At 40.7% G+C, this 24,553-nt stretch overlaps 1 protein-coding gene and 1 pseudogene across 4 annotated transcripts; one reads left to right on the top strand and one right to left on the bottom strand.

The window, feature by feature from the left end:
• Positions 1-4,739: 4,739 nt before the first annotated feature.
• Positions 4,740-6,177, bottom strand: LDOC1 (LDOC1 regulator of NFKB signaling). 4 transcript variants are annotated; one of them, XM_036016448.1, is made up of 2 exons: positions 5,614-6,177; positions 4,740-5,553 (listed from the first exon to the last, which is right to left on the bottom strand). In XM_036016448.1, the coding sequence occupies exons 1-2, from the start codon at positions 6,027-6,029 to the stop codon at positions 5,532-5,534; spliced, it is 438 nt and encodes a 145-aa protein (XP_035872341.1). In that variant the 5' UTR covers positions 6,030-6,177; the 3' UTR covers positions 4,740-5,531. The 4 variants fall into 4 exon arrangements, with proteins under 4 accessions (XP_035872341.1, XP_035872338.1, XP_035872339.1 ...); XM_036016445.1 differs by having other exon boundaries at positions 4,740-5,572; positions 5,621-6,177; XM_036016446.1 differs by having other exon boundaries at positions 4,740-5,563; positions 5,621-6,176.
• Positions 6,178-10,014: 3,837 nt separating this feature from the next.
• Positions 10,015-11,505, top strand: LOC114505225 (annotated as a pseudogene).
• Positions 11,506-24,553: the final 13,048 nt, after the last annotated feature.

Here is a 24,553-nt window from a genome sequence, read left to right as displayed (position 1 = left end):
ACACAGAAACAACGTAACTTACAAAGTTGATAGGGAAAAGTATTACTGTGTATGTCAAGTTCCTCATCTTTCATGGGTGAGTCAAAATAAATCATTCGTTTCTGAAAAAATAACAGAGGTATATACCCAATTTAAGGAAGGGTATAAACACTAAAAGAATGCAAGCCAATAAATTGGAGAGCACAGAAGTGGGAGGAAATAGTGGAAAAATGGAACTGTATTAAACATTTTCACAACAGTCTAAAATATCATGAAGTGAAAAGGCAAATGACAAACTGGACATGAATATTTAATTTGTTACATATCCCTAATAAATAAAGCACTTCTGAAAAGTTTAAAAAGAAACATCAACAACCTAAGAGAAAATCGGGCAAGGACATGAAAAGAATAAAGCAAATATAGGAAATAGAAAATCCCACAGGACAAATGACCTGCTTTCCTCCACAAATAACTTGCAGGGCAAATTAAGGGTGGAGGAGAACTGTTACCAATTAAAAGATGGTTAAGAGATACGCCAACCAAATGTGTTGACCTTTTTTAAAACATAATTCAACCAAATAATTTAAAAGACATTTTTGTCCCAGTTGGTATGGCTCAGTGGACTGACTGAGTGCTCACCTGCGAACCAAAGGGTAGCCAGTTTTGTGGACCAGGTCCCCAGTAGGGGGCGTGCGAGAGGCAACCACATATTGATGTTTCCCTCTCTTTCCCTTTCCCTTCCCCTCTCTCTCAAAATAAAATCTTTTTTTTTATAAAAAATACATTTTAAGGCACTGGGGTATTCAATAAAATTGAGTATTAAATATTAAGGAGTCATTGTTAATTTTAGTTCGTGTAATGACAATATCATGGATTGTTTTTAAAGCCTTATCTGGTAAAGGAATGTAATGAATTACTCAAGTAAATTGATACATCTGGAGTTGACTTAAAATACTCCATAACAATTATAATAAAGAAAAGGGATAAATTAGGCCAAAAATGCCAGTAAATTTTGATTCCAGGGATGGCTCTATGCAGGCTCATCGTACTGTTCTACTTGTGTATATGTTACAAATTTAATTGTGTACATCCAAATGAGCAGTTGCAAAAGTCCTGTACTGCTATGCAATTATCTGTGTCTAGAGAACAGATAAATAAAAATTATCACAATTACTTCAGTTACTATTGGAATATAATTTCCTTTGATTTACTGGTAGTATTTGTTTTAAAACTAAAGCTTTAAAGTGAGGCATATAACCGGGCCTGTAACTTTTTTTTTTGTTTTTGCTTTTTAATTTTGAGTTGACTAGATGACTCTGAACTGAGTGGAAATTCAGTTAAACTGGCTGTGTACAGTGACTTTGGCTAAAATGAAAGAAATAGATTATTGCAATTTTCTGATTAAATTATTTGTTGTTTAGGGAGGAAGGAGGAAGAATGCAAACGTTGCAGACACTATGGTAAAAAAAAAATTAATTTCTTATTGATTGTATCAGATGGCAGGCCCTGAAGGGAGAAAGGGAGATGCATAAACGTTGCTATTCTGAAACCAACTTTGCAGAGCTTCATCACTATTCCGCCAACTCATCCAGGGGAGGCCTTCTGCTCCACTAACAAATCTTGCTCTGCTGCTAATAATTACTACTACAAGCAAGCTATTACCTATACCAGGCTAACTGCATTGTTTAAAAATATGTCTCTGCACAATGTAACATTTGAAGACGAAGGAAAAAATCCTGACAGAGGCATTTCAGACAAGAAGATAAAAATGCAAGGGGGAGGTGACCAGATTTTCATTAAGAAAAGTAGGTGGTTACCAGCACTGTGCAAGGACAACAGACAGTTCACTGTATGTACCTGCAGAACTAAGTGAACCTAAGACTACAGGGAATAATACTCTGTGATGCAAACTACCAGATACTTTTAACAGTACTTGAGCAAATTTCTATTTCAAAGCAAATAATAAATATGCTTCATACAATTTGTCCCACCCTAATCATCCATTGAGGAAAACATTCTCAGGACCTTGTATTGATAACCCTTTATTATCTTTGTTTTAATTGCTTTGAGAACCCAGAAAATTTTTAAGGTTCATTTGTTAAAAAAGTAAATATCAAGCCCTTGTTTGTTGATTTGTTAATGATAGCTCTTTTGGAAAAACTGGGACAACTATAATAGCACAAGCAATAAAATATTTTAAGTAATTAAAATACAACTATTCCACTACTTTCAACAAGAAGTCTCCCTCTAGGCTGCCTACTTTCTAATTGCTGAGGTTTTCATTATGTTGTAATAGCAGAAAATAACCAAACACAACGTGCAAAATGTACCTCTATGTTTATGTCATCTTGCAAAACACAGCGACATAGAATTAATGGGTGGTAGTGCTGACCTATTCAAATGTTAAGGAAATCCAAAGATACATTGGTAGATTTAATATGATTAAAAGATTATGATCTTTGTTATGATTAATGTCATGTCATTAATAGCATGATTTCGGTGACCATTTCAAGTCCAGTGTGCCCAAGATGAGAATTCAGGAATCCGTAGTTCGTATTTGTTATTTCAATATTTTCATCCACTCTTAATAGTTTCCATCTGAGTGGTGCTTTTATCTTTAGACATGGTTATTTACTTCTCCATTCTCTTTTGCTCTGCCTTCCGGCACTTTCATGAATTACTTCCTGAGTGGTACAGCCTTTGCCAATATCTCTGTGCTTTTACTGCAGAATCTGCCCCCCAAGGTAGCCAGATTCTCACACTACGGTTCTCTGCAGTTCACAACACAACCTGCTTTTCCATATATGAAAGACAACACATGCATGCACACACACTCTCTCTCTCACTCAGAGCAAGCTCATGCACCTTTCAGATTTCAGAAGCCCCTTGGCCTAGCTCTCATGGATGCTACTAAGATGCTACCTTGGTATGATATCCTCACTCGCCAGAGAACACTTCCTTCCCCTACAGAGAATGCGCTCACTGGGTGTGATCGTGAGGAATCATGTACTGGTCTTCAACTTCTGTTCCGGGAAAGGTCACTCCCACATCTAATCGTGGTCTAGAATCTAGATTCTCTTTCTGAACCTTGCCTGTAGCGAAATACCTTTCCAGTTCTGGTGCAAGGCGCCACAAAAGCAAGGAACTACAGTCACTATGAGGACAAAACCATCTTCCATTTACTCCCGTATCTGTAACTCCTCTCCGTCCACCTGAGCCACTGATAATTTTGCATGACTGATTTTTGGTGTCGTTGGACCCTTTACCTAGTATTCATCTGTTGCCCACTTTCCCACATGAACCCTCAACTTGGGCCTCAACCTCCTTTGCTAAGTAATACCCACCCCTGTCCCCACCTTCCAGAAACAACTTTCCTAGGCCTGAGAAATGACTACCACCCTGGACTCTACCCATTCACCAAATGTACTGGCTTTTTCTGACTTCATATCAGATCCCAAAGAGTAAAAAAGGTGTTGCCATGCTCTCATTTTCACTCTCTGAGCCTGCTCTGCCCCTGTTCATAGCAACTAAAGCTGAGCTCATAGCAAGAGACTTGCTTCCAAGTGAAATTTCAGTTCCCAGGCCTGTTTACTGAGTGCTCACCATGTAGCAGGAAAGTTCTAAATACCTCAGAGGTGTGATCTCATCAACTCCATGTCTGTGAGGTGGTGGCCAGTATAATGAGCAGTATGTCATTTAATTCACAGTGAGGTTTACCAGTACAAATAAAGGAATACCCAGCCTCAAAAGGTCTTAAAACAGTAAGGAAATGGCTTCTTTCAATTCATTTAGAGGTCCTAACATAGGGCTGGCTCCAGGCATGGTACATTGGGACAGCTATAGGTGAGAATGAGAACTTGGAACACTTCAAATCCTCCTGAAATTTCCTGGCTGGCAGAGGCAGCCCCGCCACAATCCCTCAACCAAGCTTCTCTGATTTATTCCCGTGACTTAACCTAAGATATTGACCTTTCAAAGGTGTGCAGACTCTCCTCAACACCGACCCACCAGACTTGGACTCTGCAATGCCTCTGAGCCCCCCACAAGCCCATAAGATGATCTCCGCAGAGCTCACTCAGCAGTGCAAAGTCAAGTTCAGGAGACCCCCAGGCATCTTGCCGATTTCCGTAGGCAGGACTCTGGGGCACATGTATGGGTGAGCATTTTAATGGTGTCAGCCCAAGGAGGATGAAACGTTAAGGTCAGCCTCTATTTATTACGGGTGCACTTACCCAGGATCCAGGACCTAAGGTTATCTTGAGCATCTGGAAGGGGCATTAAAATAAGGTGCTCTATTGTTAATTAAACCCTGACATCAACAGCACCCACAGGAAACAAGGATTCAGGGGCAGAATTTCCCTGGCAGTGTTCAGGAAGGAACTCAAAGGCTCAGGAAAGGAAGAATATTGTAAATGTCCAGAGTTATGTCTGTTGTCCTAGTATAATTAATAATGGTGCCCCCTTTAACTCTCAAGTGTCCCAGTTTAGGATGGTTTGCTACCCGCTCAGCCACCCTTTACCCATGCCACCCTGGAAGCCCCAGAAGACACTCCCTTCACCAAAACTTTAAGAAATGCCTTGGTGAGGGGAGCACCAGAATCCCTATACAGCCCTGTCATACCTTTCCTCTGCAGCCTAGAGATGCCACTGGGGAATACTGGGATTCAACTAGCTTCCCTGATCTCAATGGGAAAAATGGAAGTCAGGTGACAGTGGTAGAGGCCAATGCTAGCACTTAACCATTAAAAGACACTCCTTTCTTTTTTTTCCATAGTGCTTGATATTTATTGAAAAGAACTCAAATGCGTTTTCCAGATAGTATTGAGAAGCTGGGCTGAATGCCTGTTTTTGTTTGTTTTTAGTATTTTTGTCCAAATGCACACATCTGTGTGACTTCTGCAATTGTTAAACAAAAAAATGACAGCTATGTAAAACTGGTGCATAGTAGAAAAGAATGTCAACAATTTGGCTGCCAGGAACACTAGGCCCCTGCAGCTATATGGTGAGGGAGGGGGGACTCTGGGAATAGGCATGAAACTAACCAGGTTGAAAGACTGGCCCCCCTTCAGGGGTTGGTGAGATGTCCATATCAATGTCCAAGGAGGTGCAGCCAATGCAGGCATCTTCTAGGCTGGTCCTCATCTCCAAAGGCGGTGGTGGTCTGTTGCTGGAATGTAGTGGACGGTGGAGTAGAGGCAGCGCAGGTCTCTGGGCAGATGTAGGCCTGGCAGTTGGCAGGGATGCGCACTGTCTGACCAGCTGGGGCTTAGTACACAGTCCAAAGTAGCAGGGGTGCGTCCTGGGGCTGGCCACAGTGGATGGCAGCGAGCTTCAGAGATAACTCCCGGTCCCTGCAGCAGGTAACTGGAGCACAGTTCTTGGAACAAAGGCAAGCACTACAGGAAGTGAAGGGAAAGAACCGGAGGGCAGAGGCAGGGAAGAAGGTCGGGGGGCTAGGAGAAGCAAGGAGCTGTGGGAGGGGCGGAGCAGAATGGGGGGCTCAGGGTGGCCGCGTGCAGGGCCCAACCCCCTAGGCCAGAGGGTCTCCAGGCCTAGTAACCATACTCTTCCTCCTCTTCACCTTCTCCTTCGCCTTCTCCTTCGCCTTCTCCTTCGCCTTCTTCTTCGCCTTCTTCTTCACCTTCTTCTTCCTCATCCCAGCCAAAGCACTGTTTCAGCTCTTCGAGGAAGGCCTGGTAATCACTCAGGATGGGGCTATCCATCTCAATGTAGGGCACCACCCACTCCTCAGCTTCCCCGGTGAGCAGGCTGATTAGGAATGCCACTTTCATGGCGTCGTTGCAGAACCGGTTCTCGTTGACGAGCATGTAAGACGTCGTCTGCACGATAAACTCGGGGAGACGCGAGCTCTCGCCGTTAAACGTCTCGGGGAAAGGCACCGGGCAGCTCGGCGGACGTACCTGGCGCAGCAGGGTGGCCCTCTCGCAGACCAGCAGCCGCAGCTGTTCCATGAGCTGACTGTTCTCGAGGCTCAGGGCGCGGTGGCGCACCAGGAGAGCGTGCAGCAGCAGGACCAGCTCGTCCACCATGGCGAACAGCTTGGAAAGGTTGGGCTCCGTTCTGCTAGGCTCGGCTAAGGTGCGCACAGAGGCCACGCAGGACGTGCGTGTCCACGGAAGCGCCGATGTCCAGGAGAAGAAAACGCCGCACACAGAGGTCGGAGCAGTTGTGAGAGTTCCGGCCCACAAAGCCGTTTTTAAGGCCGGCGCGCCGGCGCGTCTCTGGGATGGGGTGGGCGGAGACTGGGGGAGCGAGCGTATCCCGGGAAGACTCGGGCGCAGCGTGAGGGCGTGGCCAGACTCGGCGGGTAGGGCAGCAAACAACTCCACCGAGGAGGGCGGAGTCAGGGCGTGAGCAGAGTCTCCAGGTTTCAGGACTAGGTATTCCTAACGACCCTGTGTAAAGAGGCAGGGGACTGCGCCCGAGCCTGGAGCCTGGATAGGGGACTGGCATTTGCCAGTACTCAGTGAGCGCTAAGACCCATCTCAGAGAGAGGGCCAACCAGCTCCAGTTTAAAGGATTAACTACCCTTCGACCCAGCGGACTCACATAATGCTGTGCTCCTTGGTGGGCAAGTGGCCAGCAGATTCCATTTGTGTGCTCTTTGTTAACACATTTTCTTGCTTATTCAAATCTCACCCAGGGAGCTATTAGTACTGCTGGCCGCAACAGCAGTAGACATCCATTGTTTCAGAGTAATGAAAGACCCCCCCAGGAGTCCTGTCTTTCAGACAAAACAAAATATTTAAACAGGGATTTTCTTTAGTTGGGAAGTAGTATTGTATCTCCCTATGCTTTTTTTATTTTTATTTTTCTAAATAGTGAAGTATAAAAAGTTCTGCAAAATAATCCAATAACCATTTGCAGCCATGCTTCCTATCTTTGACATTTCATGTCCTAATATTAGTGTCCCTTGGCCACTGGGTGTTATTTTTGCTTAACAATGAAGACTTGTGTTTTTAAACAGTTTTGTTTTTACACTTTGAATGTCATTATTCAAAGAGTTGTTGACAATTGAGTTGTGTCCAAGCCCTTAACAGCCAACTGTTGGCTCTGCTTTTAAACTCCATCCCCAATTTAATTACTTTTTTGTCCCTTCTGCCACTACCAACTACCCAGATCTCAGCCTTCTTTCCATACCCGGATTGCTACAACTAATCTCTTAGCTTTCACCCTTCTCTTCCTATAGTCTATATATTCTCTGCAAACTAGGCACAGGAATTCTTTAGCACAAAAGATAGATATCTTCATTCCCCTGAGCCAAACGGTCTGACATCTTTTCCTTCTCACTCACAGTAAAAAGCAACGTCTTGGTCATGGCCCAGAGGCCCTGCCTCACTTTCTAAGCTTCTTCCCATTCCCTGCTCTGCTGTAATGAACCACAATGCTCACTTGTTGATTCTCACACACAAGTAGCTCGGATCTCAGTATCTTTGCATTGTTTCTGCCTAGCAAGAACTCTCCCCAGTTACGTGCCTGACACTGTCTCCCACTGTTTTTGGAGAGGACTTGCCTGACAACCTTGTCTATCACAGTGCTCTGCTTTCTGCAGTAACTTATAACCCCTCACGATGCTTCATTTCTTTACATAGCATTTGTCATACAAGCAGACATCATATCATATAGAACTTTGTCAGTCTGCCTCTGCTTTACAATGTAAATCTATGTGGACAGAGATTTTGCTTTGTTTGCTGCTCTATTCCTAATGCCTGGAAAAGTGCCTGGCCTAGAGTAAGAAGCTCCATACATTTTTGGTGGGTGAAAGAATCTCTGGGCACAGATGATGAAATAAAAACTAGAAATGGCGGCTGCACAAAGTGTCCAGAAATACTCTTCAAATTGTCCAGAATGTTCTATCTCTGATCATACATTAGTCCCCATTGTAAAATGATGACTGATGTAATAAAAATGGCTAAATAATTTTTTTCAAAAATACCCTCTTCATTCCTTTACAACAGAACTGAATGGGCATCCATGGAAGTGAGAGACTGAGAGATAGGAGAGAAACAGGGCCAAGGTCCAAGTAGGGATAGGAGGAGGGAATCACACTGCTGAGAGGATCGGCAGGGAAAAGAGCAGGTAGGAGGTAATATTAGCCCTTGGACTGTCCTGTGATATGAGTTCCCCCACTAGATGAGAAGACCCTTGAGGCTAACTAGGGACTCTCAATTACCCTTTTATCTTCAGCATATGAAAGTGTTTACTAGGTGCTGCATAAATGCTCAGTGGATGGAATGAAGGAACAGGAAATGCCAGAGGTAGGTTTCTGGCCATCCTGCTCATTCACAGCTAGGGTGGATGGTGGATCAGCCTGGTGTATCAGTTCATGTCCAGCTCCACTTTGCATGTCCAGACCCTACTATAGGAAGAAATGCCCAGGGTTCTACTCCCAGGGCCACACATCCTGTGGCAGACACTGGGTCTAGCGACTGACATGAGGTGCCTTCTTGACTCAGAGTAAAGACCGTGTATGAGGATGGGCCATCTAGGAACCTGAGACACAGAAGTGAAAGACTTGCTTAAACCCAGGAGGAGAGCAATGAGTAGGTGCTGCAGTACCACAGTCACAGCTCCTCTGACTCTGATGCACAGGCCTTTCCATTGAACAAGTATTATGCACTGGACTTCTGTGAATGAGGCCAGTCTGGTGAGAACCCAGAGATGATTAGGCCAATCCTGCCTTAGCCTTCTTCCTACAACCCCATGACAGAGGAAGTCATGCAGTCCTTCACAGGAAGCAACCACTGGTATCACCTCAGAGGGGGCTTCGAGTTCCTGGAAAACAAGAAATGTCATGGCCAGAACTGACACAGAGCCAAGCAGTGACTTTGGGAGGTGTTTCTCAACTTGGAAGGAGGGAGAAGAGACAGTCTCATAGACCCTCAGGGGAACAGCTGAGAATAAGTGAGTAATATAAGCAGACAAAATGTATAGAAATATAATGTTCAAGCTAGCCAGCTTGCCAGTGCCCACGATGCTCTCCCACCAGTGCTAAGGCCTGCCAGCCATTATTTCTCCATTCACCCTGCTTAGAGCTGCAAATTGCTTTAGTCACCCCCCTTTCTCCTCTGAAGTGACCTTTGAATGTTCCTTTACACTGGGGTGAAGATGCTGGGGGCAGAGGAAAAGCAGACCATATGACTTATCTCAGGGTCAGAAACTTTATCAGCACAGCTCCAGCTCAGAACATCCTGAGGGTGGTTTGGACTCCACTGTTTTGCAAGAAAGGTACACAGGGTCGAGGCCGAGGTAAATCCTCCCTTATCACTTCCACCACCTTCCATGCTCAAACCCTGCCCTGGCATTCATTCACCTGGAAACCAGACTGTAAAATTACTTAAAAAAAAAAAAGACACCATGAAAATGTCTCTCGATTCTTTAGCTTCCTGAGCAATGTGAACAGGTAGGGTAAACCAATCTGATACTTGAATATGCAGCCAGGAGCAAAAAGTAACTTTGGAGGGGATGTTTGTGAGAGGATCAAATGGATGCCACTAAGATCTAGGCCTCTGCCCACAATCTCCCCTTCCTTCTGCTTACCAGGTGCATGGGAATCTACTTTTTATAATAACCACATCTAGAGGGCTGTGGAGACCTCTAGCCTAGAGAGAAATGAATAGGTACAGCTTTCTCCCTCCTATCTTCACCCTCTCCAACTTACCAAGATGACCTGAAGCATTGTTACATGTTTAAGTGCTAAATTACTGTATTCTTATGGTTAAAATAAATTAGCCCTGGAGTTTATGCTGTGACTGTGAGGCCAGCACAGAGCAGAGCGGCTGCCAGAGACGCCTGATGTTGGGATCCAAGGAGCTGCCAGTGGTGCAAATGGGCCAGGGGCCACTTACACTTGAGAAGGACTATGCAACAGCATGAGGTGGAAGTCCAGGGCAAATGTAGGACAGCCTCCCTGAACAAACACGAGTGTCAGCTGTACTGGAGATGATCTCAGCAGCAGAAAGTACCTTGAAGAAATGAGGCAGGCTTTCTTAGCTGAGACACCAAAGTGTGGTTAAAGAAGTCTGGACATCCCAGGTAGCTGACTCCCAGTGGAAAAACCAGGCTCTGCCTACTGTTGGAAGCGGCTGCCCCACCTTGCATTGTTTGTAGCAGAACCTGCATCATACCTTTATCTGTAACCTTCCCTTTAGTTTTAAGGATTTCAAAACTTTACTGTGAACACTGGGTTTTGTGTTACAGCCACGATGACTGTGGGAAAGAGCAGCAAGATGCTGCAGCACATCAACTACAGCAGCGGTCCCCGACCTTTTGGGCACCAGGGACCAGTTTGGTGGAAGACAATTTTCCCATAGACCAGTGGCAGGGGGGTGGCTTTATAGCCTGGCATCAGATGCAGCTTCACTGTCACTGGCCACTAACTGATAGGGTTTTGATATGAGTCTGCAAGCAGTTGATTTTTGATAGTTTCTGTGTGGTCAAAACCCTCTGCTAATGATAATCTGTACTTGCAGCTGCTCCCCAGCGCTGGCATCACCACCTCAGCTCCACCTCAGATCCTCAGGCATTAGATTCTCATAAGGAGCGTGCAGCCTAGATCCCTCACATGCACAGTTCTCAGTAGGGTTCCCACTCCTGTGAGAATCTTATGCCACCACTGATCTGACAGGAAGTGGAGCTCAGGTGGTAATGTGAGCAATGGGGGCAGCTGTAAATACAAATGAAGCTTCACTTCCTCACCTGCTGCTCACCTCCTGCTGTGCTGCCCACTTCCTAACAGTCCCTGGCCTGGGAGTTGGGAACCCCTGGACTATAGAATGAGGTGCATCCTGCAAGGTGGCCAGATCTTCATTGGCACCTTTCAGGCTTTGGACAAGCATGTGAATTTGATCCTCTGTGAGTATGATGAGTTCAGGAAGGTCAAGCCAAAAATGTGAAGAAGCCAGAGCATGAAGAGAAGCAGGTTTTGGGTCTGGAATTGCTGTGTGGTGAGAACTTCATTTCCATGAGGGTGGAGGAACCTCCCCACAAAGATACTAGAATTGCTTGAGTACCATTTGCAGGAGCTTCAGGAGGCCTTGAGGTTGGCAGGGCCACTGGCAAAGGAGTACCAGTGGTGGTCCAATCCATGGGCTCCTGCGGGATTAGCAGGCCATGTCTGAGGGGTTGCGGTGCCCTCCCAGCAGGTAATGACTGCATAGGGACAAGGCCATGTCACAGATGCCACCATAGCAGCCACTGCCAGCATAATTGGAACCTCAGCTCAGTACCCACCAGGTCAGGGGACCTCCCCCACCCCTGTGGGGTAGGCAAGTCCCCTCCAGGCATTATGGCTCTTACACCTGGTATGAGAGCACCCATGGAATCCCCCTGCTTGAGGGCCACCAAGAGGTATCCCTCCTCCAGAAATGAGATCCTCACCACCAAGAATCAGAGCTCTACCTCCCCTAGGAATGCACCCACCAAGACCATAGGATACTATTTGTCCTTAGTCACTCTTTTCCTGCAGAGTGTCTTGTGAAACTGCAGAAAGTGAGCTTCTGTGCCCTCTTTGCTGCATTAATATGTGCTAATAAATGCATAGAGCAACTAAACCATGAAAAAAAAAATAAATTAGCCATGGCTGGGTGGTTCAGTTGGTTAGAGTCTCGCCCCATATGCCAAAACATTGCAAGTCTGATCCCCATCAGGGTACATGTGTAGGTTTCTGTTTGACCCTGGTTGGGGCCCGTTTGGGAGACAACCAATGGATGTTTCTCTCACATCAGTGTTTCTCTCTCTTTCTCTCTCTCCCCTCTTCTCTCTCTAAAAATCAGTAAGACATATCCTCAGGTGAAGATTAAAAGTTTTTTTAAGAAATAAATAATACCAGTGTGGTAAAAATAAGAAGAAATATTCCTAATACCTCTCTTCTTCCTACAAAATCAAACTAAACAAGGAGTGTTGAAAATTCTATTTGTCTCTCTCTGTACACATTTGCAGAATCCTAATACCCATAGTTCTGCTAACAAATATGTGTCAAGACTTACAGATACACAGAACTGTCTTAGCAATTACATAATCCTCCACATAAATTTCTCAGGCAAACTCTTCCTGAGAACTAAAGAGACCCATCTGTTCAGTTCAGATAAAGTAGAAAGACGGTGCCAAATACACTAGCAATCCCAAAGATATGTAACTGGAAAATCAGATTTCTATGACTGAATGATGATTTACATGAACTAATGTCTTATTAATTTTATTTTTCATGCATCTGTCTTATGTTGCTGTAATATAGAATTTATTGCCTGTAGTATAAGTAATTGTGTCCTGTGAGGAACTCTAATCTTCATGTGCACATTTATGTCATTGTGTGAGTGGCTGTATCCAAGTGGACATACACACATTGTTGCCCTCTACCTCCAATGATGCCATGTAGAGTGAGAACTGGCAGTGTCATAGTATCACAAAGATAGAATCAAAACTGACCATGTTTTCTTCAAGGAATATATATGCCACTGTAAAAGCAATGGAATATATTTCAGGGAAGCATTGGGGAAAAGAGGGAATTTTTGAAATTTGGGTTCAAATTCTCATACTCTTTCTTTTGTCATGAGAAAAAAAAGAGAAGTTTAATAATCCACAAACTGAAAGGGGTTGCTTGCTTGCACACATCAAAGCCCAATAAAACATTAACTGGAGTTTGTACCCAAAAAGTAAAGGTTATTTAAAGAAATGGTGCTAAGCCAGGAGACACAGGTGAGCAAGTGTCTCACCTGGCCAAGTGCCTTCTAAACCTGGCTCCTGATAGTCCTTAGAGAATGGGTTATATATGGAAAAAATCATTAATCACGGTGATTAATGTAGTTCGAGTCATAAGCTCTACAGCTCAGTTGGAACCAGAGTTGGGAGGAGTTGATCATTGTATCAGGTCTCAATGTCCACCATGGGATGGTTCTGTCTAGTTTTGTGTGGCCGTGTGTTTGGTAGGGTCCTTGCATTTTCATGGGCCTGGCGCTGAAAAACAACTGAGGCCAAGATGTTATCTTTAGTTTGCCTTAAACTCTGTCCCCTTGCACAAGAGACCTGAGGCTTTATTCTTAAGACAGCCTGACCCTGACCGGCGCCTGATGTCCTGAGGGCTAATGATTAAGGGGTGGACGTGCGATATGTGCAGAGGTAGAAGGGCCTGGTTCAAAGGAAGCAAGTGAGTGATGATGTGACTAAACTATGTGGCTTGAGCAAGTCACAAAATTCCTTTGAGCTTTGGTCACTTTTTCAATAAATGTGTATAATAGTAGGATCTAAATCATAAGGCATCAGTGAAAAGCAAATGATAGGTATAAAACTATTTGGCAAACTACAAAGTGTTGTACACAGATCGCATGTTATGTTTCACTGGATAATTGTGATTCACTAGTCTTGCAGTGACTGTATGACCTGCCTTTGCAATTTAATGTGTAGTTACTTTACCTCTGATTTTATCCTAGTTTAGATAAATGTATAAAGTTTACATTTTTAAAACAATATTTATTCTTGAAAAAGTAGTAGTTTGAAGGACAAAGTAAGGTTTCACCTTAGTCTTGTTTTGTGTCAGTTCAAAACATGCTGTTGTCATAATACTCAGACATACTTTTTTAAAAGAGAAAACCAGTATCCATTACAACATTCTGAAGGCCATTTTGTAACTCTTTCTATTTTTCTCTGTCAGGTTTGGGGGAACTCGTACTGCAGGTGGGCTGCAGATAATGTGATGCTCTCTCACAGCAAACAGGCAATTGTGCTTCCAGAAACCTTCTTTCATCACTGTGCCACCATGGTGGTCCTTCTGGGAGAGGCCAGCAGCCCCAGATTTTTCTGACAGGCAGCAGGATTTCTCTCAGCCCCAGAAGCATCTCTGGTTGGCCCTCAGCTGTGTCCCAGAATCCTCTTGTCTCAGGTTCCCTAGATTTCCCTGCTAGCCTCCTTCAGCTATCTTGGTGCCTCCTATTCTCTCAGTGACTATTTTTCTTAGTACAGAAATAGGTCCTTGGAGTGAACATCCTCTTGCAAGTACTCCAGTGTTTATACAAAATGGGGACGGAATCACAGAAATCCAGAGCTGGAGGGGATAGTGCCAGTTGCTCATTCTAAGGTCTCCCACATTGTCAAATGAGAAAAAGACCTGCAGAGTGGACCACTAATGAAAACAGATTAGACACGTGGAAGCAAAGGTCCAGAGGAGATGAGTAACTTGCACAACGCAAACCATGACATTATCTTTAAAGGCAGCATGGAGTTGTGAAAAGGAGACAGGACCAGAGTTTCAAATACCTGGTCCAGGTTCTGAATCTGACCAGGTTGTATCACAGACAACTCCTTGGGCACCTTTGAAACCCAATTTCTTTATTTCTAAAGAGTAAATAAGATGCCCTCTTACAGAGTTGGTGTGAGTCTCAGATGAGAAAATGAATTTGAAAGTAAGTTTTTTAAATATATTTTATTGATTATGCTATTGCAGTTGTCCCAAATTTTTGCCCTTTGCCCCTCTCCACCCAGTATCCCCCATTCTGTCTGACAGTCTCCCCCTTAGCTCATGTCCATGGGTCATGCACATAAGTTCTTTGGCTTCTCCATTACTTATACTGCTCTTAACATCCCCCTGTCTATTCTGTACCTTCCAATTTCTCCTTCTTACTCCCTGCACCTTTCCCCCCATTCTCCCCCCACTCCTAACTGGTAACCATCCAAATGATCTCCATATCTATGATCCTGTTTCCGTTCTGCTTATTTGCATAGTTTGTTTTTTAGATTAATTGCTGATAGCTGTGAATTTACTGCCATTTCAATGTTCATAGTTTTCATCTTGTTTTTCTTAAATAAGTGTCTTTAACATTTCATGTAATAGAGGCTTGGTAATGATGAACTCCTTTAGCTTTACCTTGTCTGGGAAGCACTCTATCTGCCCTTCCATTCTAAATGATGTTTTATTTTTTGGCAGTTCTCTTTCTCTCCCCTGTGCCTCCCGAAGCTTCTCTTCTGTGTGTGTGTGTGTGTGTGTGTGTGTGTGTGTGACCTGACATCATCAATGGATGTATTTCTTTCAGGGACAAAATAAGTCTTAAAATGTAAAATGTTTTTCACAGATTAATTCTTCATTTCCATTTTTAAACTTGTTTTGAAATAATTTTAAACATACAAAAAACTTGTAAGATTTTAACAAATTCCATATATCCTTCCCCCAGGTGAACTATTTGTTAACATTTTATCATATTTACTTCTCTTTCTCTCATAGTTAGCATTTGTATGTGTGTATGTATATGTGTGTTTGTGTTATCATTTTCTCTAAACCATTTGGGAGTTGCAAACATGAAGGCTTTCCCCTTATTACTTCAGTATGCATTTGCTATAAACAGGTACACTGTCCTACAAAACCACAGCCTAACTGTGAAAATGAAGGCAATTAACATTGATATGATGTTACTGTTTAATCCACTGACCCCATTAAGATTTTCTCTAACTGTCCCCAAAATAAAATTTTGAGGGCCAGGACCCAACTCTGGATCATGAGTTACATTTAGTTGTCATGTCTCTAGTGTTCCTTAATCTGGAACAATCTTCATTCCCTCTTCCACATGACCTTGACAGTTTTGAAGAGTACAGCCTTTCTAGGAACTTTGCAAAGTGTCCCTCAGTTCTTGGTATTTCTCCATCAGGAGATTCATATTCACTTTTGCCAGGAATACTTTGAAAGTGTCACTGTATTTTTATCAGTGCATCATAGAGGAAAGCACAGAATGTCCTTTAGTTCCATCCCTGGTGGTAGTAACTTCTATCACTTGGTTAAGATGGCTTCTGCCAAGCTTCCCCACTCCAAAGTTAATTGTTCTGCACTTATTAAGAAATATTTAATAATAGTTTGCATTCTACTCGAAAGGGGTGCTTTTCATCCTTTTTATTTATATCTTTATTTTGATCAGCATGGACTCTTGGATTCTTATTTTATTCAATAGATTAAATCTATTACTATATTTGTGTTCAAGCTCGAGTTTCTATTATTTGAAGTCTGGACCCATTTAAAGCTGGTTCTTGTGTCCTATTGACACAGTTACCTTATTCTTTGAGCCCTTTCTTCCTTCCTTCCTTCCTTCCTTCCTTCCTTCCTTCCTTCCTTCCTTCCTTCCTTCCTTCCTTTCTTTCTTTCTTTCTTTCTTTCTTTCTTTCTTTCTTTCTTTCTTTCTCAATGAGAGATTCCAGGATCATCATGTATTTTTCCTGCCTTAACTCTGGAGTTAGGCATTTCTCTAAAGAACCCTCATTACTTTTAGCAGAGAATTGTTTTCAGAAATAAAGATGTCAGGGTTGGGAATGCAAGTTGCTACTGATATTATAGTTTGTTCACTTCTAGAACAACTATATAGTAATATGGGCAAAAAGATAAACCTTAAACCTTACATCATTCCATATATAAACATTAACCTGACATAGATCAGAGACATACAATAGAAACTAAAGCTATGAAAATTCCACCCATAAAAAGCAAACATTACAAATTGCACTTCATAAAATTGGAAAAATATATTGCTTATCAAAATATATTGTTAAGAAAATGAGTAGAAAAGTCACTGAATATATACAGACACATATACATTCCAATGACTAATATAGAGAATAGGTAAACATTTTAGAATATGTAAATAGAACATATGTATCAAGAATATATGCATATATAAATAACTCCAAAAAATTAACAATGAAAAAGACAAACAACCATTAGAAGACAGTTGGGTGGTTCCTTACAAAGCTAAATATACTCTTACCATACTATCCAACAACTGCATTTCTGGGTTTTTACTGAAATGAGGTTTTCTAAAGAATTTTAGGGAGAAATATTATCATATTTCTGTATGATAATATAATGGTGGACACATGGATGAGTACATTCTTAATGCCCACAGAATATACAGCACAAAGAGCAAAGAGTATACAACATAAAGAGTGGAACCTAATGTAAACTATAGTCTTTAGTTAATAATAATGTGTCACTATTGATCTATCAATTGTAACATATATACCACACAAATTCAAGATATTGATAATAGGAGAAACTTTTTGAGGAGAGGTGATATGAAATATGGGCTTTCTGCATGGTTTTTCTGTAAACCTAAAACTACTTTAAAATTAAACTTTATTCATGAAAAACAAAAGGCAGACAACTAGTTTTTTAAAGCGGCAAAACTCTTGAATAATCTAATTTGCAAAAGAAGATACAAGAATGCTAATAGGTATATGAAAAGGTGCTTAACATCATTAGTATCAGAGAAATGCAATAAGAAAATATTTTACACTCATTAAATTGGATTTTTTAAAAAAACTGATAATCCCAAATAATGTTGAATATGTAAAATGACTAGAATTCTTGTATACTGCTGGTAGGAATGTAAAATGATAGAGCCACTCTAGAGAACTGTTTGGTAATTCCTTATAGAGTTAAACATGTATCTACACTATGAACCAGTGATTCTCTTCCTAGAATGAAAATATATATTTACAAAAGATTTCTACTAGAATGCTTATAAAGCATTGGAAACACCCCAAATGTCTATCAACAGAAGAATGAGTAAAACACAGTGTGGCACATCCCTGCAATCAATACCACTCAGCAGACTACTAATACGTAGGGCACAAAAATGAATCCAAAAACCATTTTGTTGAGTGAAAGAAGCCAGTCATACCTGTATGGTTTAATTTATATAGAACCCAAAATAGGCCACAACCATTCCTCAGTGATAGAAATCAGAACAAAGGTTGCCTAGGGCTTGATATGCAAGGGAGATTGACTGCGCAGAGTCACAAGGGAGATTGTGAGAATGATGAAAGGGTTCTGTATCTTAACCGGGGTGGGGGTTGCATGGCTTTGAACAACTGTGTGAACTCATCCAACTGAACACCTAAGATCTCTGCCTCCTAATTTATATACCTAAGTTTTTTTTAAAGACTGAAAAATGTGGAGTATTATCTTCAAAAACCTTAACAAAAAAAGCTGACACAATAATTCTAATAATAAAACAACCTGATATCTGAGTATGAAGATACGGAATGATTTTAGCAGTTGGGAAAAATAAATGGAACATATTTCCCAAGAGTCATTTTTTAAGATACTGCTGAAGTCCAAATTTTAGCTACATCTCTCTCAGAGCCCATTCAGGTGAACAGGAGATATTCTCTTTTTGTATAATTTGTATATGCATAAATTTCAGTTTCCTTATATTGTGGGCTGAATTCTGCAACCCACCCACCCCTGCCCCATTCATATGTTGAAATCCTACAAAGTAGATGTCTCTCAAGAGCTTACTAAGAAGCTTCTGTGAATCTCACATCTGTCTGTGCATCTGGCTGCACATTCCAGTAGAGTAAAATAAACTTATCTGTTCTAAATACCTTCTAAACATCATGCAAGTGCCTCTCATTGGCAAACTTTAATTCAGAACCATTTAGGAAAGGAGATCCTGGGAAATTGTTTAACTTCTCCTCTGTGATACAAAGAAAACCTTTAAATAGTTTGATGTTTGTGCTAGGTCAAAGAATGATCACCTAAAGATGTCCAATCCCCGGAATCTGTGATTATGTTGCCTTACATGTAAAAGGTACTTCACAACTGAAATTAAAGTTCCCTTAAAATAGGGAAATTATCTTTTATTATCTACATGAGCCCAGTGTAATCATCTGAGCTCATATTAAAAGTAGAAGAAAGCAGGAGAGGAATAAATCAGAGACATGTAGGAGAGATTCAAAATGTGAGAGGGGTTCTAAAGTACCATTGCTGGTTGTGTAGATGGAAGAAGGGAGCCAGGAGCCAAGGCACACAGGTAGCCTCGACAATATGTCAGCCAACAAGGAAACAACAGGAACTTCATTCCTGCAATTGTAACAGCTTGAATGTGCAAGGAAATGATTTTCACTTACAGCCTCCAGAAAGAAATGCAGGTCTGCTGACTCACTGATTGTTGCCTAATGAACAACTTGTCACACTTTGGACCTCTAGAACTGTAGGATAATAAATCTATATTGTTCAAGTCACTGGTTTGTGGAAATTTGTTATGGCAGCAGTAGAAAACTAATGCAGTTGTCATCCTGCATTCAAAAAATATCCAGAAAAACTAGTGAGATGAGTGAAAACTCTAGCAAAAAAGGCTAACAGTAAGTATTGAATCCATTGAAATGTAGGGTTTAAAGTATAACAGACATGGAGACTATAATTACAGATAAAAACATAAATTCCATAAACTCTGATAACGTGGAAATGAAGAGAAGAACTAGAGTAAAATGGCTAATGTTCTTTATAGTAGTGAGTTCATCTTTCATAACTGAAGTCAAAACATATCATTCCAATTTGATAAAATAATACATGTATCCAGATATTTTAAGAGATAATGATAAATACTTGGACAAATAAAATCAACTAAAATTTTAGTAGAGAAGTGGAAGAGAAAGGAAGAAAGTAAATATACAATAATTCCATCACTGTTAATTATAGGTAGTGAATACTATCTAAAATAACAGGATTTTAAAAAGTTCATTATAATTAAAGGAAAACTACTAGATTAAAAATGTAATACTTCCAAAGCATTGGAAGAAATACACAAAAAATCAGGGAAAATATATTAAAGGCAATAGAAACAGAAAGCATAGCATACAAAAATTTGACAAATGTAAGTCCCTAAGTTCTTTCCATTTCAATAAATAAAAACAGGTAAACTCACTTTTTAAAAGACAAAAGCTTTCAGATAATACCATATAGGAAAACTCAGTGCACCCCAAATAATGTGACTCAGCAACATTGACATTGAATGATGGAAAGAGTGAAACCATGCAAATGCATGCAAAAAAGAAAGCAGGTTGCATAATTTTAAAATCAGACCTGTTGAATTTAGGGCAAAAAAAGCATTAAAATAGAAAGAAATGTGGAATGCTTTATCATGATAAAAGGTGAAATTCCTAAGAAAGATCCAATAATTATGAAAATCTATGTGCAAAATTAAGATAGCCTCAATTTTATCAAACAAAAACAGCAGGGAATAAAATCAGAAAGATAAAAACATATGAGTAGTAAAGGTTTGAATTCTTCTCTCTCTCAGTTCATGATAGATAGAAAAAACAAAATCAAACACAGAAACTGACAGTATCATAATAAGTAAAGTAAACCCAATTGCTAAATGTTATAGCAGACATATCCATGGCAAGGAAAGAGCTAAACTTCAGTTTCTCAGAGTCCCAATGTGCTGCTTTGATGCATCTAAACCTATGATGCCCTCTAAGACAATAACACAAAAAGCAATAAATTTGGACTCCTACCTCAGACCATATATGAATAACTCAAAACAGAACAAACACCTTAATATAAGAGCTAAAACCTTAACACTGTTAAGAGAAAATATAGGTGTAAATCTTCATGACCTTGTATTTGGGGATGGTTTCGAAGAAGTGACATCAAGCACACAAGTGATAAAGGGGAAAAAAGACAATTTGGATTTCATAAAAATTAAAAACCTTTATGACTCAAAGTACACTATCAATAAAATGAGTAGACAACCAACAGAATGCAATAAACTATATTATATTGGATAAGTACTTAATGAACAGAATATATAAAGAAATCTTACAAGTCAATAACAAAAGAAGAAAAATCTTAATTGCAAAATGGCTTTAAATAAATATTTCTCCAAAGAAGATATACCATTGGCCCATAAGCACAGGAAAAGATGCTCAACATCATTAATCATTAAGAAAATGCAAATCAAAATGACAATGAGATACCACCTCACAACAACTAGGATGGCTATAATAATAATAATAAGTGTTGCTGGAGATATGGAGAAATTGGAACCCTCATTCATTGCTGGGAAGAGTGTGAAAGGTATAGTTGCTTTGGGAAAAGATGAATTATATGATAGGTAAATCATCTCAATAAAATCTACATATACATTTATATTAATGAGTGCTTCTTCAAGTATTATATATGAGGTCTGTCCAGAAAGTTTCCAGCTATACATTATGGAAAATAGAGACACTTATTTTTTTTAATATTTTATTTATTTATTTTTTTTAGAGAGGGAAGGGAGGGGGAGAGAGAGAGAGAGAGAGAGAGAGAGAGAAACATCAATGTGCGGTTGCTGGAGGTTATGGCCTGCAACCCAGGAATGTACCCTGGCTGGGAATTGAACCTGGGACACTTTGGTTCCCAGCCCGTGCTCAATCCACTGAGCTACGCCAGCCAGGGCCTGAGACACTTATTGAAGAAGATACAAGAAACATTGTACATAGGACAATGACACCTCAGTCCCCTTCAAAGTAGGTACATTGGGACCTCACACAGTTCTCCTAATCCCCATCAGCTGCCCTGTCATATTTTCCTGAATCTCACTGATGGTCTGAAATCTCTTCCCTTTGAAAGGTGATTTTAGCTTTGAGAAAAGCCAGAAGCCACAGCGTGCCAAGTCTGGGCTGTAGGAGAACTGAGTCACCTGTGTGATTTGATGTTTCGCCAAAAAACTCTGCACAAGACATGATGCATGAGTGGGCATGTTGTTGTGATGCAGCTGCCAGTCACCAGTTTCCCATAGCTTCAGCCTTCTGAATCATCCACATAGTTTCTACGGAGGAATTTTCAAGCTTCATGCAGAATTTGATGCAGATTTGTTACTCTACTTGCTCAGTCATTTTGAATGTGATGGACACACAGTACACATGCTCACTCAGCAGCATCTACCACTCATTCCCACTGACTAGTAAAATGAAGTCATCACTGTTCAAGCATGTGCATTGCAGTCCACTGTCCTTGGCTTCCAGGTTACATTAATGACGACGCACAAATTGTTCTCGTTATATTAACAGTGGCTGGACTTTTTCTGGACAGACCTCGCACAATATACACTTCTTCATATCATATAATATATATATAAGGAAGCACTCATGGTTACACTCAGAAATTTAGTGTAGGATTATGCAGTGTGGCAGGCCATGAACATTGTCACTGATCTGCTGCCTCACCTTATTGACATATGTATTAGAGTCAGGCTTGTAGCCTCTTAACTCCTGCTGGATTTTCAGCTTCAGTATCTCTGACTTTTGGACCAGGTATGTGTTTAGTTTACTGAGGACAGACTTTGACTTCTCTTGACATTCATCTGCATTATCAAAGGGACAGCTAATCCTTGTAGATTCCAGTTTGTCCTTTTCCCCCTCCATTTTACATGCACCCTTCCTTCCAAACTGCCTGCTCTGTTATCTTCAGAGCAAACACAACACTAAGAAGCAACAGATACATAGTGATCACTCTACCAGTTCTTACAAGAGCACACATTCAAATAATTCCTAATACAAATGCTTTATTCTATGTCATTTGCAATAGTTCTGATGCAGTTGTTCTACAGGTCTGCTTCTTAGTGTCTCTGTTTCATCACTGACATCTATCTGCCTGAAAACATGGCTGGCCACTTTGCTTCCCCACATTGCCACACTACATGGCAGTTCTCTCAGATGTAAATTCTGCCACCTTATGTCTTATGGCAATATCCTCTCAAAGCAACAGTTTATACCTTAGCTGTTCCCTTAAACCATACTTTGCTACTCCCACTGTCCTCCATAAAAGAGGAATATGAAAAACAATACTTATCATTTTATCGATTTAAATGTACATTATCAGGATTCTTTTTTGTGGTCCAATTGTTCTGTGCTCTGTCTTATAAGTTCTCTCAATCTATGAACTTTTACATTTGAAGAGATTTTTTGTGTATTTTTGTCGTTTTTAATCATTTTTACTGTTATTCTCTTACAATTGTCCCAGTTTTTTCCTCTTTCTTCTCCGCCCAGCCCACCCCCACTCCCACAGTCAATCCCCACACCGTTATTCATGTCTGTGGGTCATTCGTACACGTTCTTTGTCTAGTCCCTTCCCCTTCTTCCCAACATTGTCCCTCTTCCCCATCCCCTCTGGTCCCTTTCAGTCTGTTCCACGTTTCCATGCCTCTGGTTTTTGCTCACTTGTTTGTTTTCTTGGCAGGTTCCACTTATAGGTGAGATCATATGATATTTGTCTTTCACCACCTGGCTTAGTTCATTTAGCATAATGCTCTCCAGTTCCATCCATGCTGTTGCAAAGATAGCAATTCCTTCTTTCTTTCTGCTAATGTACCCCTATATTCACAGCAGCACTACAGTCATCCCTCCTATATCGTGGTTCACTTATTGCAGCTTTACTGTATTGCTGGTTTTTAAAAATATATATATCTAATTCTGTATTGTGGAGTTTTTGTTATATTGCAGGATTTTGTATACTTCACTGGTGAGTACTCATATAGAATTTTATATGTTGTTAAAATTACGTAGGTTTAGGAGTGTAGAAAGTGTTTAAGAGCATATGAAGTGTTTATATGAGTGTTGGAAAGGTTAATAAGAGAGTGGGAAAGGTTTATAGGAATGTGGGAAGAGTTTATAAAGCCTTAAAATATATATAAATAATAAAATAAATATAACGCTTCTACTTCGCGGATTTTCACCTATTGCAGGGGTCTCTGGAAGATAACTCCTGTGATAGGTGAGGGATCATTGTATTTACAATAGCCAAGTGCTGGAAGCAACCTAAGTGCCCATCAGTAAATGAATGGATCAAAAAACTGTGATAAACTTACAGAATGGAGTGTTATTCAGATGAAATGAGATTTTTTTACATCAATTTCTTTTCATTAAAAGACAATGCACTATATCCTAAGAGAGTGGAGGTGGGGGAATATTAGTGTCCATATATGGATTTCTCACCAGTGAAAACCTGGTAATTTCTCTGCTAGTTTTGGATTGACTTATTTTGGCAGGCTGGTAGTCACTCTTAGAAGTGATCTACAGAAGCCTTAGACATGGCAAAAAGTGGAGATAACTCTATGGAGTTTATGCTAATTTCCCATGAGATATGATTTTCCTTTAATTTAAGAAATGCTACCTTGCTTGGCCTCAAAGACAATAGAAAATTATAGTTTAGAGAAAGAAATGACCAAAATAAACCCAAAAGCATTCAGTTTTTCTGTATTAAAAAGCCCATCTGGAGAACATTATGCTAAGTGCAATAAGCCAGGCAATGAAATACAAATACCATTTCATCTCATCTATCAGTGGAACCTAATCAACAAAACAAACAAGCAAGCAAAATATAATTGGAGACATTGAGATAAAGAACAAACTGACAGTAACCAGAGGGGAGAGGGAGAGAGACAGTGGGGGAAAATAAGGGAAGGGTCCTCAAGGAACATGTATAAAGGACACATGGACAAAACCAAAGGGGATAGGATCGAGGGTGGGAGGCAGGGTGGGTGGGGGAAGAGGGAGAGTGGTGGTGGGGAAATGGAGACAACTGTACTTGAACAAAAATTTAAAAACATTTAAAAATCAACAAATAAAATATTTTCAAAAGACTGGCTGATAAACCATTGAATTAATTTGTTATACTTCTATCACATGATGTAATAACTTCTTTTTTGTGGTAAGAATAATTAAGATCTAGTCTCTTAGCAAGTTTGATGATTATAATATAATACTGTATCTCTATTCACTATTCTATTCTCATTGAATCTTCAGGACTTGTCGT

Source organism: Phyllostomus discolor, chromosome X, assembly GCF_004126475.2.
Source record: "Phyllostomus discolor isolate MPI-MPIP mPhyDis1 chromosome X, mPhyDis1.pri.v3, whole genome shotgun sequence".
Taxonomy (NCBI): domain Eukaryota; kingdom Metazoa; phylum Chordata; class Mammalia; order Chiroptera; family Phyllostomidae; genus Phyllostomus; species Phyllostomus discolor.
The sequence above is the reverse complement of the archived record's forward strand: the minus strand, read 5'-3'. Positions and strand labels throughout refer to the sequence as shown.

Bases quoted from the DNA above. Each gene is read 5' to 3' on its own strand.
- LDOC1 (XM_036016445.1), bottom strand. From the start codon at position 6,029: ATGGTGGACGAGCTGGTCCTGCTGCTGCACGCTCTCCTGGTGCGCCAC. The intron at 5,573-5,620 runs GTGAAGAAGAAG...GCGAAGGAGAAG, and splicing joins CTGGGATGAGGAAGAAGAAG to GCGAAGGAGAAGGTGAAGAG.